At 40.6% G+C, this 13,418-nt stretch overlaps 1 protein-coding gene across 4 annotated transcripts in view; it reads right to left on the reverse strand.

Moving 5' to 3' along the window:
• Positions 1–1,426: 1,426 nt before the first annotated feature.
• ARMC3 (armadillo repeat containing 3) overlaps positions 1,427–13,418 on the reverse strand; it is a 57,893-nt gene continuing 45,901 nt past the window's right edge. For 3 of the 4 annotated variants that reach the window (XM_028749709.2, XM_077936848.1, XM_077936847.1), the window contains exons 16-20: positions 12,029–12,145; positions 10,171–10,254; positions 7,586–7,786; positions 6,566–6,728; positions 1,427–5,145 (exon numbers count right to left, since the gene is read on the reverse strand). In XM_028749709.2, the coding sequence (XP_028605542.1) occupies positions 4,936–5,145; positions 6,566–6,728; positions 7,586–7,786; positions 10,171–10,254; positions 12,029–12,145 (775 nt within the window). In that variant the 3' untranslated portion in view covers positions 1,427–4,935. The remainder of the gene's footprint in view (positions 5,146–6,565; positions 6,729–7,585; positions 7,787–10,170; positions 10,255–12,028; positions 12,146–13,418) is intronic. The other variant, XM_077936849.1, reaches the window with a different exon arrangement.

The following is a 13,418-nucleotide window of genomic DNA, read 5'->3' on the forward strand; positions in this document are numbered from 1 at the left end:
AACTTTGGAGACTGGTAGGGCAAATGAATCCAGGAGCTCAGAGGTGAGTAAGTGTTATGCTTTTGCTGATCATTAAACAGGTCTCTTGAATTGTAGGTGGTGGTGAAGGGCAGAAACTGCCCTTGGTTTCCCTGGAGACTCCCAGAAACGTATTGCCAGCCCATTATTACATCACTTTGTATAGGGGTTTTACATGTACAGAGGGCTTTACAGTTCATACCTGATATGTAAGAATTCTACTTCTGCAAATGCTTGCAGTAATTCATGGCAAATAGGCATTACGTTTACAGGGAGGTAGGCTTCTCTCCCCCTGCTATCCATCCTTTCTTTCTGTTTGCACCAGTTACAAGACAGAACAGGAGAGCAGTTTAAATAAAAGAAAATAAATCAGGGGATACAATACTGAGGGTGATCACTGTGGAATATAGGAGAGAGAACCTGATATGTGATTGGCAAATGGGAAGTGGCTTCATGCCAGGTGGATGCGAGTTCAAAGAGATGAGTGCCAGTGGCAAAGCTGGGCCTGGATTAGAACATGACAGGAAACAGGTGTTAGGAATGAACTAGTCCAGAAGCACAGAGTACTTGCTGAGACCTCTGGTCAATTGGCTGGAAGCCATCTCCCTGCTCAGACATTTCCTGCTTCATGCTGAGCTACTCTGCCCACCAACAGAGGTACATGAAACCCCAGCTAACAATTGAAATGACAGAAATCTGCTTGTTTTCCATATAAATCCACTATAGGCAGGGCTGTGTAATCACAGTACGAAAGCACAGAAGAAACAGGTTTGGAGCACAGAATTCAGTATCTTAAGAATCACACTCTTACTCTTTCTAAAAAACAAAAATTAATATTCCAGTCCTTATATCTGTGAATTCAGAATGAAAATGTGAGGCCTTCCCCCCCCCCCCCCCCATTACCCCATATCGAAGGAGAGGTAGGAGGAGGCAGCTGAGTAGGATTCTCAATGGGCAGTGGATGGGGGACAATTCATAGTTCTTTGCTGCTCTCTATGACTAGCCAAAACTAATTTATATATGTGCCTAGGATTATTCACATGTTTATGTTGTTCATCGTATTCAGCTTGGAGCAGAACTTTGAATATGTTGGTGTGTAATTTTGATTTGTTAAGTGTGGTGAATACGAAGCTTAAGCTACAGGAAATCAGCAGGAAGCCTAAGTGTATGCAAGGACATTCTGAGGCCTTCACTCATGTTTATACCTGACAAATCTTCTCAGGCACATTTATCTCAATAATGCATCTAGACGGCATTGGTTTTCTATATTTCCATTACTCAACAGGCTCTGTCTCTCTGTCTTCACACACACCCACACACCCTGTCATGGAAGTGCTGTCATTCCAGCATAAAGCCTAACTTTATGTAGATTAGCACTATTTATTTATTTATTTATATTACATTTTATTTAGTTTTCATTCAGTTACACATTTTTAACAATCTTTACATTACATTCAAGTTATAACCATTTTCAATATTGTATTTTTTCCTACCCCGTGACTTCCCTCTACCACATTGCAGCTTCTTCTACTTACATTTATTTTTCCATTGTGTTGTGAATAATATTTTCATTTCCCCCCATAAAATGAATGGCTTATCTATCCATATTTTAGCTTTGCAAAATTTAATATGTGTATTTATTTACTAAGTTAAACATCTCTAAAAACAAGTATCCACAGAAATAAAAAACAGTGTTCATTTAATCAAAACCTTAAAAATGCCACCCACCCATCAACTATGCTGCTGTATGTGTGTCTTTGCCCCCCACCCCCTTCTCTGTTGATTTGTCCAGTCTCTGTGCCAGACTATTTTATAATCATCCTTCCTAGCCAAAACGTCTTGAGTAGCACAGATCTTGAACACCACAGTGGACAAAGAATCATTTGTCCACAGTGGCTTCCTGTAGGTTATTTTAGTGGATTTATCACCCTGAACTAAGCCCAGGCCATCTGTTACATCCTCTAATTACAAATGCAGAAAGAGGTAATTCACAAAGGCATCATAAAGAAAGTAAAATATAAATGATTTAAGGGCAAGCGTATGTTATGTTTCATGCACCAATCAGGCGTAAATGACTTTTAAAAAATCAAGATCTTCCTAACAGGGCAGGGATGGGAATGCACACCAAAGGAATGCTTTTCCTCAAATCACCCAGTCTTCTGGGGTGTCATCCATCCAAAAATGACATATCTGATTAATTAAAACATACACAAGATTATGTTGTTGCTGATTTATTAGTGGAGTTCAAGCTCTTTCATTAACGCAGCGTTTTTTCTTTCCTCCTCCTGGGTCTTTTTCCCAGGAGGACAGATTGGGAAGGGGGAGCACAAAAATGCAAGGAGTATTTATGGCTCAAGCACACAGTGATATTTCAAAGCCCCATTTTCAAATCACTTTGAACTGACAATATTTGATCAAATAGAGATTGCAGTATTTTAGAAAGGATATGAGATTCCCATTTACATTTCAATATTTTTTTCTCAGTTCTGTGGGTTGATTAAGACTCATATGAATATTTAATCCAACTGCTTGTCCTGACTCTCTCTTGAGATTCCATTATTGAGAACGCTGATACATCTGGAGAAGTTAAGCTTAGGGAGTAAACACTCATTTCATGAAGGGTGAATTTTATCATAGTGTCTGAGAGTGGGTTGGAAAAATCCTGCTTCCACAATTTGTCTTAGCCACAATGAGGACTCCTTGGGCAAGCCACTGTTCATTCATTCATTCCATTTCTTTCTTCTCCCCTCTTAAGCGTCATATTTGTGCTGACCACTTTTTAAGTAATACCCTGGGGATGTAAGTGCTTAAGCGTAAGCCAAGGATCTCCTCCTGCTCCTAAGATGTCACTCAGCAGGTCCAGTAAATGCCATCCCTTACAGCATGGGTGGGGGATTTGGTTTTCCATTATGAGGTCCCGTTGACCTCCAGGGGCTACTTCTGAGCCAGAGCCATTGGTGGGGGGAGGTTGTAACACTGCAGGACTCTCTCTCTCTCCCTCTCCCTATGCCAGTCAATCTCTCTGTGTTGCATGAAATTAGATTCCCCACCCCAGTACTACAGATTTCCCAAAGCCCAAGTCTAGGTGTCTTCCAGGGGAAGTGGGAGACCTCAGTGCATGGAATCAGCCACAGACTAGCAGGTCCTCTGCACAAGTTTACTAGTGTTAGCCACTCTGAGACCTTGGCATGGGGCGGAATATAAATAAGATAAAATAAAGCAAGGAAGAAATGATAGGTTTGTTTTGTGCTATGTGGTTGGATGAATATTATCCATAACATCCAGTAGGGATGGGTGAATCTAACTTTGGTTTCTTTTTTCCCCACTCTTCAGTTCACTTCTTCACATTTCCACATCAGTTTGTGAATTTTTAGAAAACAAGTCCTTAAAAAAATTCAGCAGCAGTTTGAATTTCTTCTGATATACACATCTGCATACAATTTACCCAAAGACAACACATTTTTTATGTTATTTTTACCAATATGCATTTTTATGCATACATTACTTGGTATATTCATTTTTGTTCACGTTACGTTGCTAATTTCAAAGGATGGCTGTGTTTCAGTTCACACATTGTTTTAGAAAGTGCAAATTAGGTAGGTGCCCCTACAAATGTGAACTGAATCAAATTTGTCCCCCCATCCCTAGAACTAGTGACCAGAATCCATGCAGTCAAACCAAAAGTTGGAGTTTCTGAACTGATAGTTCGGTGTGAACTACTTATTAGGCACTATTCACACTGTCCCTGCTTTCGGGCTATCAGCAAATTTAAGGGTACTGCTGGATGCCAAGATACAGCCAAGCTTCATGTATTGGGGCAGCCATGTTTATTTTATAAATTTGTCTGCCCCATTCACACATAAAATGGTATGAGTGTGGGTCTATTTTTTATAATATGAAAAGATGCACAGGGTGGGGGAGCTAAACCCTCCCCTCCTATACTTAACTGGGCTCTACCATCCCCCTGCCCTAGTTAGCTAACTTGCATTATGGGAACTATGCTGGGATAAAAGTCCACCAAGCAGCAGAACACAGCTGACTGAAATGAATGTGTGGAGATAGTTTCACTTCTATGCCTTGCATGCTCCATAGGCTCTCCCTTTTACACACGAACAGGGAAGACATGTGAACACTCATGGCTGCCCCATCACATCTAGTTTGGCCCTAGGATTGTCTATTTATTTATTATACTTCAGTTTTATGCCATTATGGTCAATGAAAATTGCAAAATAAAAAAAAGAAAGAGAACAGGTCTATTAATGCATAAGAATAGTCTGTTGGATCATGCCTATGGCCCATCTTGTCCAGCATCCTGTTCGCACAGTGGCAAGCCAGATGCCTATGGGAAACCAGGGAGTAGAATATGAGCACAAGAGCACCATCCTCTCCCGTGGTTTCCAGAAACTAGTATTCAGAAGCATTTCTGCCTCTGAATGTGGAGGTAAGAGCATAGCCATTATGGCTAGTAGTGACATATAGCTTTCTCCCCCATGAATACATGGCAAAAATAAGATGTAATACAGGAACTGCTGTGCTGCCCACATTCAAATGGAAAAGTGACAGCAAATGTCCTTGTGAGCTGTAAAATTTTAAAACATAACCTATAAAGAATAAAGCCCCCACATCAAATTTCTGGTATCTGCATTTTATTCCAAAAGACTAAAATAAATAAAATATGATTAAAATATAAGCAAAACTTCTACTGAAATTCTGTGCGCTCCCCAAATATTTTTCTAAGACAGAATCTCCATGTAGTAAAACAAAAGACCGAGCTCGCCTATCTAGATTCATCAGTACATGTAAAGGTGCTGCAGTTGGCACCCAGCCCATCTTTGAAAATGAGCCCTACAAACCTCTCTGTGTTAATTAGCTTTACGAACAAGCAGCTTTTGGTTTCAAAGAGCTCTGGAAATATCATTAAATACGTCCATAGCGATCTGCCTCTGGACTGCCTTCTTTCATTAGATTGCCTGGCTGGTACATGAGATCCACAATATATACTTGAGGGGGAAGCAGAAGTCCAGGTATTCCCAAGGGAGAATCATCAACCAATTTCACTTCATTCCATGCTCTGGTGTACTCTCCACGGACTAAGCTGCAGCTAACACCAATTCTGTCTGCTAGAACCTATGTGAGGAAGTAACCAGATGAGAGATATATTTTACTTTATTTTTATTACATTGACATACTGCCTTTCGGTCAGTGCACTGAAGGGCTTACAGTTTAAAATAGTGCTTTACCATTTGAAATACGTGCTACAAAAGGGAAACTGTACATGGAGAGAAGAGGAAAATAAGCGAGAGGAAAATGATTGAGCAGAAAGATTGTACCATGCATTTTCCACCCTGAATAGAAATCATTCAATATTGTGTTTGCCTGTGGGAGTTGCCATTTCACTGCCCAAGCACAAGAACATTAAGTTTTCGGTTAGAGAGAATTATCTCTTGTAAGAAAAAGTAGCCTTTTAAATATGTCATATTTATCTTGTGCTTTTCCTAAGTGCTCAAAATACTTCACAGAAACTACCCTCACAATAACCCTGTAAGGTAGGTTTGTACTGTTATGTCCATGCTGCAAAGAGGGGTATAAAGGCAAGAAGTAGTGTCTAGCTTATCAGTGAAATAATAATAATAATAATAATAATAATAATAATAATAATAATATACCATACCACCTTTCATCCCAGGATCACAGGGCAGTTAGCAGTATAAAAACACAGAAATACTTAGCATAATTACAAACAAAACAATAACCTTCCACAGCCTAAAAGGCCATAGATTGTTTAATTAGCCAGAGGCCTGGCCAAAGAAAAATGTTTTTGTCTGGTGCCTAAAGATATATAATGAATGTGCCAGGTGAGCCTCCCTGGGGAAAGTATTCCACAAACAGGGAGCCACCACAGAAAAGGCCTGTTCTTTTGTTGCCACCCTCTGGATCTGTCATAGAGGTGGCACATACAGAAGGGCCTCAGATGATGATTGCAGGGTGCATCCAGGTCAGTTCATATGGGGAGAGGTGGTCCTTGAGGTATTGCAGTCCTGAGCCATTTAAGGTTTTATAGGTGAAAAGCAGCAAGTTGAATTGGGCCCAGACAGAAACTAATTGACCGCAGCCAATGCGGTCGGGCCAAGATTGGCATTATATGCTCAAACCTTGCCCCAGTGAGCAACCTGGCTGCTGAATTCCGAACTATCTTCAGAGGCAGCCCCACATATAACATATTGCAGTAATATATAGCTGAGATGATAGCTCACAGCACTGCACCAGTCATCAACATGGTCATTTGTGTTATTTTGCTTTTAATACAGCAATGTATTAACATCACTCACACTTCTCTCCCAATGATTTTAAATGGTGTTTACAGAATAGGACTGTGTGTCTTTGCTTGATGAGAAATCAATACTAACCAAACACAAAATGACTTAAGTACACAAATAAATAAGGTTTGAATAACACTACAGCAAGGATACGTTGAAGTTGATATACATTAGCATATGCTGTGTGCTATTAAAATGAAACTTGTATCTGGCTGAGTAATTGACTTTACCTTGAAAAGCAAGGCCCTATGGTAGAAGGTCCCTTTGTTGATCTTCCCAATAGGCACGACATTGCATTTCAGTTCATATTCAATTTCACTTATATGAAGTTCCCAGCTGAATTCATGCAATTTGTCTGTTTCGATTGGACCGCCCATCTTTTCTGCAACAAACCTGTTTTAAAATCCAATAGTGACTCAAATTAACAATTGTCATAATATTTAATCAGGTTTAATACTAGCACTGTTTCTACAAAAGATCACTTTAAACCTTAAGTGGTGTTTAAATATGTTATATTTCATTATCCATCTCAATAACTTTCAAAGATGCACACATTCCCCTTCCAGTGCTTATCTGCTTTGCTGACTCTACATGATCTCTCAAGGCTTGTGAGTAGGAGCTGATCTTTTTTCCTACAGCACTTAGATCCTTTTAAATAATAAAAAATAAGTATGAGGAAGAAAAAATCATCTACAGTACAGATATAAATAAGGGTATCTGTTCCCATATAAACCAGCTTGCTATCTCAGAACCTCTGGGAAGGTTCTTGCTCCACAAGATGTCACAACTGGAGATTAAGCTGGCACTACAAGGAGTTCAGTATTTCATGAGGTGATGCCTCAGTTTTGAAACTCCCTCAGCTGTGTCAATTTTGGGCTGTGTCAATTTCCAGGAAAACCATAAAAATACATTTGTATTTTCAACCTTTAAAACCCTTCCTGAATGTTGGAACTTTTTTTTTTTTTTTAAAGCACCTTTGTATCGTTTAGGCTTTAAAAGACTATTCCTTTTATTATTTGTCAGTCCTATTTTACCTTTCAATTACATGAAATTGAAAGCTGTCTTAAGTCTGTTCTGCAAAGAATGTGTGACCAAAAGGACCCACAATACTGAGTAAACAGAGACAAACTCTCTGAAGGGTTGGTAAAGGAAAGCAGGTCATAATGGGGACTATATTCAGTAGATTTATAAATCAATCCCTTAAAATATTTACTTTGAATTCACAGAAAAGACATTGTCCTGGTACTCACTGCGCAAGGGCTACAACCTGTTCTTTCGTGGTTGGTAGTGGGAGAATTGTTTTGGAAACTTCAGTAATGTAATCCACCAAGATGGAATCAACAGGGGGATACCATAAGGCCTTTAGAGGAACTTCTTCGACTATTTTAGGCATCACTGGCTCCGGTTCTTCTTCTTTGGGTTTTTCTTCTTCCTTTTTCCCTTTCCCTTTTCTTTTGCAAAAAGCACAGGGGTATTAGGAATGCTTCCCACATGCTCTGATTTAAGTGAAAGTAAACAGGTATGTCAGCTTAGAGGAAAGAAAGAGATATTCTCTCTCTCCCCAAGGTCTTTAATCACCATTAGAATAGAATTCCCTGCCTCTTTCCAATGACACAACACCTAGCCTTATGTTCAAATGGACGTGCCTTTCTGTGTGCTCCCACAAAGGCCCACACCATCGCCCTTTTCTGGAAAGGCATTCCTCCACCACCACCACCACTACAAAACGGCTAAGATCCTATGTTATTTTCTTGTTTGGCCTTTCCCCATATGAACCTGTCTACTTTCTAAGTATAGAAATGGCCCTATCTTGCATCCTACTACTAATGGTACTAGGATGGCACTAGCACAGGGCAGTATCATGTCACCAGAGACACCAAGACTGTGGAAATCCTTGTCACCTGAGGTTTGCATTACCTCCACAAAACAGGCTTTCCAGCATGCAGTTGCTGTTCGTATGTGATTAGATGCTAGGAGGATATCTTTATTAGATATTATCCTTTCTTTCTCACATTTGTGAGTTCAGAAGAGTGCCTTCCCTTTGCGGCTTAAAAGGGAAGCTGAGATCAGCTAGTGTTAGCCTTTTTGTTTAAATAATCCAGGATGCTTTAAGGCAGACTTAAGACAATATTTTATTTCATCAGAGCTCTGGCCTTGATAGTTTATTTTTACTTGCTACTGTCTTTTTATATTTGATGGGCTGCTGTATTCGGTTTATTAATTTAATTTTACTGCTGTGTATTTTTATGGGTTTTAAACAATTTGTTAGCTGCTTTGAAGGCCTATGGGTAGAAAAGGCATCTGTTGAAAATTAAAGAATTAAAGAGTCTGTTTGCAGAAACAAGCAAACATGAACCCAACCAAATATGCAAGTAGTCCCAAGCCATCTTTAGAACAAGATACGGAAAGATCTCTGTTAGCTGGGTGATAGGCGGATAGAGCCACTAACTGCAGTTCCTGGGATTAAAGGGACCCGGAAAAACTGCAACCAAATTAACAAAAATTGCTGCCAGCTGTTTCCATTTATCCTATGAGTCACATGTTTGTTATTCTGTGTGATCATGAGCACAAGTGTGGCCAGGTATGGTTTTAACCATCTGCATATATTGTTGACAGACGAGTGGAAAATGTGGGACCTCAATAATCGGGAGAAATACTGTGTGAATTGCTCCTGTGATAGCTGTATTATCGGTATCATAATTCAAAACAGCTGTTACACACTCTGTTCAACCACTTTCATAAATTTCTGAAAGATCACACTGGGGACAAAATGTGTGCATCATGTCCATTGTGGAAGCAGCCTTCACATCTGACCCAGAATAAATAAAATTTAGTCAGCTGCATAAGCGTAACTATAAAGGAGCTGAATTGGGTCCTGTATAGACACTGATGTTTTAAAAACAATACTTCCATGAATCCAAAGGCTTTCCTTTTAAAAAGCAGGAAACTTAAAAGGAAGCAAAAAACCCAAAGCAACCTAAAATAAAAAGAAATCAAACAGCAGTGGAACAACAACAAAATAATCAATAAAGCTGTTTTGCTGGATTGACACAAAGAAAGCTACTCTAAAGCCACCAAACACAAACATAGATCTGTTTCTCTGCACAGCCTGCATTCATCCTTCCTCCTAGATTTATGCTGCAACCCTAGACACGGTTACCTGATAGCAAGTCTCATTGACATTTTATTAACTTACTTTTCTGAGTGGTCATCAATAGGATTGCACTGTTAGTGTCTGAATCTTGCTAGTGAGCTTGGGGAGGATTACCTACTTCTAGCCAAAATGAGGACTTAGTCCTATATAAACTTTGGGAATGCTCTGCTTTCTATGCAACTGTGATCCCCAGCAAAGGATACATCATGACCTCAAGTACTAGGGACATAGACATCAAAGGCTTTTTATACAGTGCTGTTAGCCCACCCTGCCAGTCTAACATGTGCTAAAATCAACCAATATGGTATCTTACAATAAAAACAAAATTAGTACATATAGAAGATGTATTTGGAAGAATCTGAAAGAACTGCCTGGATTTCTGAGTGGTTGTAGAAACTTGTTTTTATTATGTGTAATCATATATTTTACCCGTGCTTATCCCTTGGCTCCATTTCTCTCCCCTTCCCTTTGTCTTTTTTTTAGATTGGAAGCCCCTTGGGGTATAATCTTTATAAAGCACCATGTATATGAATGGTGCTATAGGATAACTAAATAGTAGTAGTAGTAGTAGTAGTAGTAGTAGTAGTAGTAGTAACAACAACAACAACAACAACAACAATAATTATAGTCTCAAGGCTTCTACACTTAATAAGAATAAGAAGCTCTTAAGAATAAAAGTACCTCGATCCTTTCTCTCTACCACCTCCTTTACTGACTGAAGAAGACCGTCCTGGAGATTCTGGCTTCTCCTTCTCCTCGATTGAGCTATAGAAATTACAAAGTAATTTCCCATTTCTCCTTGACTTCTACAAGGCATAGGCATTCTTAGGGTGTTGTGCACACATTGCATAGAGGGCAGTGGCAGTGATGTTAAAAACCTCCAGGTTATCCTCAGACAAAACCAAAGGCAAAATAAAAAGTATATGGTTCATTGTGGAACACTAACACTAATACTAACAAAGAGACTGAAAATGGAGAGTAGTGCCCACTGGTGGAGGAAGAGAGGTGTGTGGGGAGTGCACCACCCCCCGCAGCGTGATCCCGGTGGGGTGCCATCGCGGCTGCCCCCTGCCTGCGCTGGGCGCCATGCCCCCACAGGCAGCGCACCACTCCCCCAGGATGCACACCACACCCCTGGGACGCACGGCAGCCACGCCCCCGCCTGCTCACCGGGGGCAGTCCGCCCCGCGCCCCCCCCCCCCCCGTGCCGGAGCATGAAGCTCTGCCACTGGTAGCACCTTCATAAGGAATGCATTCAAGGTGGCCAGCTGCTGATAAATTAGCATACTGGTTAATAAAATGCTTCTTCCCTGCATTTAACCTTATCCCCCCCCCCCCCCATTTCTTAAATACCAAGCAAGGAAGCAAGCAAGCAAATAAACAAAAACAGAAAAAGCATTCACTTATTACCAATTACAATAGCAGAATAAATACTTATTTACAATGAACTGGATCCAGACTAATTTAGTTGCACTTAGGTCCTACTGAAATCAATATAAAAAGTTATTAATGATGAACAAGTTCATTGATTTAAATGGGAGCTATTACATTGATTTCTGTGCAAAACAGTGCAACATTATACATGTCTGCTCAGTAGTAAACTCCACTAAGTTGAATGGGATTTATTTCCAGGTAAGAGAGTATGGAACCTGTGGCCCTTCTAGGGTTGCTGACCTACAACTCCCATCATCCCTAACCGTTGACCATGCTTGCTAGGGCTGATGGGAGTTCATTGTTATCTAGAAAGCCACAGATCTGCCACCCCTGTTGTATAGGATTGTGACCTTAGATTGGATCCAACCCTATTAATTCACTGGACATTTTAAATCAAATATAAAAATTAGAAGACTGGCTTTTTACACCCGGAGAGAAGCATATAGTCAGTAGCAATCAAAACCAGATGTTACTGGCAATAAGGAACAGAGATAAAGTTTTTCATGCTTGAATGCAGATCTGCATTGGGGGAAATATACATGACTGTTGATGGCATTGTTATTTCACACTTCTTTCATTATAATGTATATTATTGTATATAAATCATGTTGTGCAGTTGTCTTAAGCGATTACATTAGATGCAGGAAATCAGAAGGACTATATCTGCGGAATCAAGAATTCATGAAGGGAGCCACAGGGATTGTGAAATATTTGTTGGGGGGTTGGCTGTCATATATATTTTGTCCTTATTACATTTGGGTTGGTAGATCTCGCTTATACTGTTGCATGCAATTTATAAGGGTTTCCTCTGCTTAGCACAGATTTTGGATAAATGGTGTTTAAATGTTGTATGATTAGTTTCAGTCCTTTAAAACTGCAGACTGCCCTGCATGCCTTGGCAGGAAGGTGGTATATAAATGCAATGAGTGAATGAATTGAATGAATTTTCAAATTTTACTTCCTCGTTCTGGTTTCAAATGCTGACCAGGGAGATGCATATTTGGTTGGTCTAAACATACCCATTTTCACCTAATTCAGAACAGTTTTCATCAAGTTTAGAATTACACCCAGAGGGAAACTGTGATTCCAAAGCTCAAATACATACCTAGCTCTTTCTCTACTAATTTTTCTGTTAGTACTACTGCTGGAGGTTGTAACTCGGCTGCTAAGAAAATCTTGTGGTGATTTTTCATCTGTTGCAACAGGAGGAGCTGTGAGTTCACTGGAACAATAAAGGATGCTATGCTGTTGCTGCACACCATAATATCAGACAAATAAGTATTTTGCCCACATAACAGAATAAAATGTAATCTGTACAAAAAAGTAGAAGTACGTATCACACGGGGAGCGAAGGAGCATGCCTGAAGACAGGGATGCCTATCCTTTTTCATTCAATGGGCCACACGCCTGCTGTAGATATGGCCAAAATGGCCAACACCCACTCCTTTACACAGATGTGCATGTGCACACAAACCCTCGCCACATTTACAGCACATGTACAGACCACACACACATCGCAGGCAAGTATGCACACTACATTTAGACGGCCCCTTCAAAGGTGCCAATTCTAAGGAGCCCAGATCCTTTCAGCCTCCCCCAAAATATTTTGGGGAGCCCTGCCCAAAAAATTGACTATGCTGATCCTCCCCAGCCTGCTCCATCACCGTCATGTGAGAGCACATGTAAGACGCCTCCCTCTGTCCCAGGGCACCCTCCTTCCTCCCCATCCCTCTGCGTCCTCAGCCTAGCGCTAGCACCCCACGAGCCCCTGCCATGGAGGGGACTTGGCTACTGGCACCTGCTGGCATCTGGGCGGGGAGAGGAGATGTAACTGGTCACGAAAAATGAAGGAGTATTCCTTCCTGAGCTCTAAGCCCTATTTGCAACAGCTGCTATTGCAAGAAGGCCCCGGAGAATAGGAAAGAGGGAGTGGTGCTGTGATAGAAGGAGAAGAAGCATCTTTCAAAGTAAATCAAGTTAGAGGCACCCAATTTTTGGGTTGCTGAACAAATGCGGGGGTGTCACCTGGGGACCCCTCAAGAGAAGAGATTTTTTTTTGTTTTTAAAAGCAAAATTATTGGGGGTTACAAAAATACTCTTGGCAGTCAGCTCCAGCACACAGGCTAGCCAAGCCCTATCCTAAGAATAGGCTAGGTGGTGTGTCAGCAGTAAAAAGCCTGTTGAAGTACATGGGACTGGACTGAGGATGTGCGTAACCTTCAAAGAGGGATGCAACTAGAGGCATTCCTTTCTTATCATGGTCTTTTAGACAGTACCTCTGCCATTCTATTCACTTTTTTCCTTTTTGGGTTGTGTGTTTTCTTTCTTATCTTTTCCACTTCTATGTATTCCTGTTCCTTTTTTCATTCTTTCCTTGGACGTTTTCTTTTGTTTGCAAGATGGCTTCAACTTAAACTGCAGGTGTTGAGAAAGTTGCTTAGAAAACCCCCAATGCACAACAACGCTTTGGCTAAAATGTGATGTGACAGCTTCCT

The sequence above is a fragment of the Podarcis muralis genome, chromosome 12, assembly GCF_964188315.1.
Source record: "Podarcis muralis chromosome 12, rPodMur119.hap1.1, whole genome shotgun sequence".
Classification (NCBI taxonomy): Eukaryota; Metazoa; Chordata; class Lepidosauria; order Squamata; family Lacertidae; genus Podarcis; species Podarcis muralis.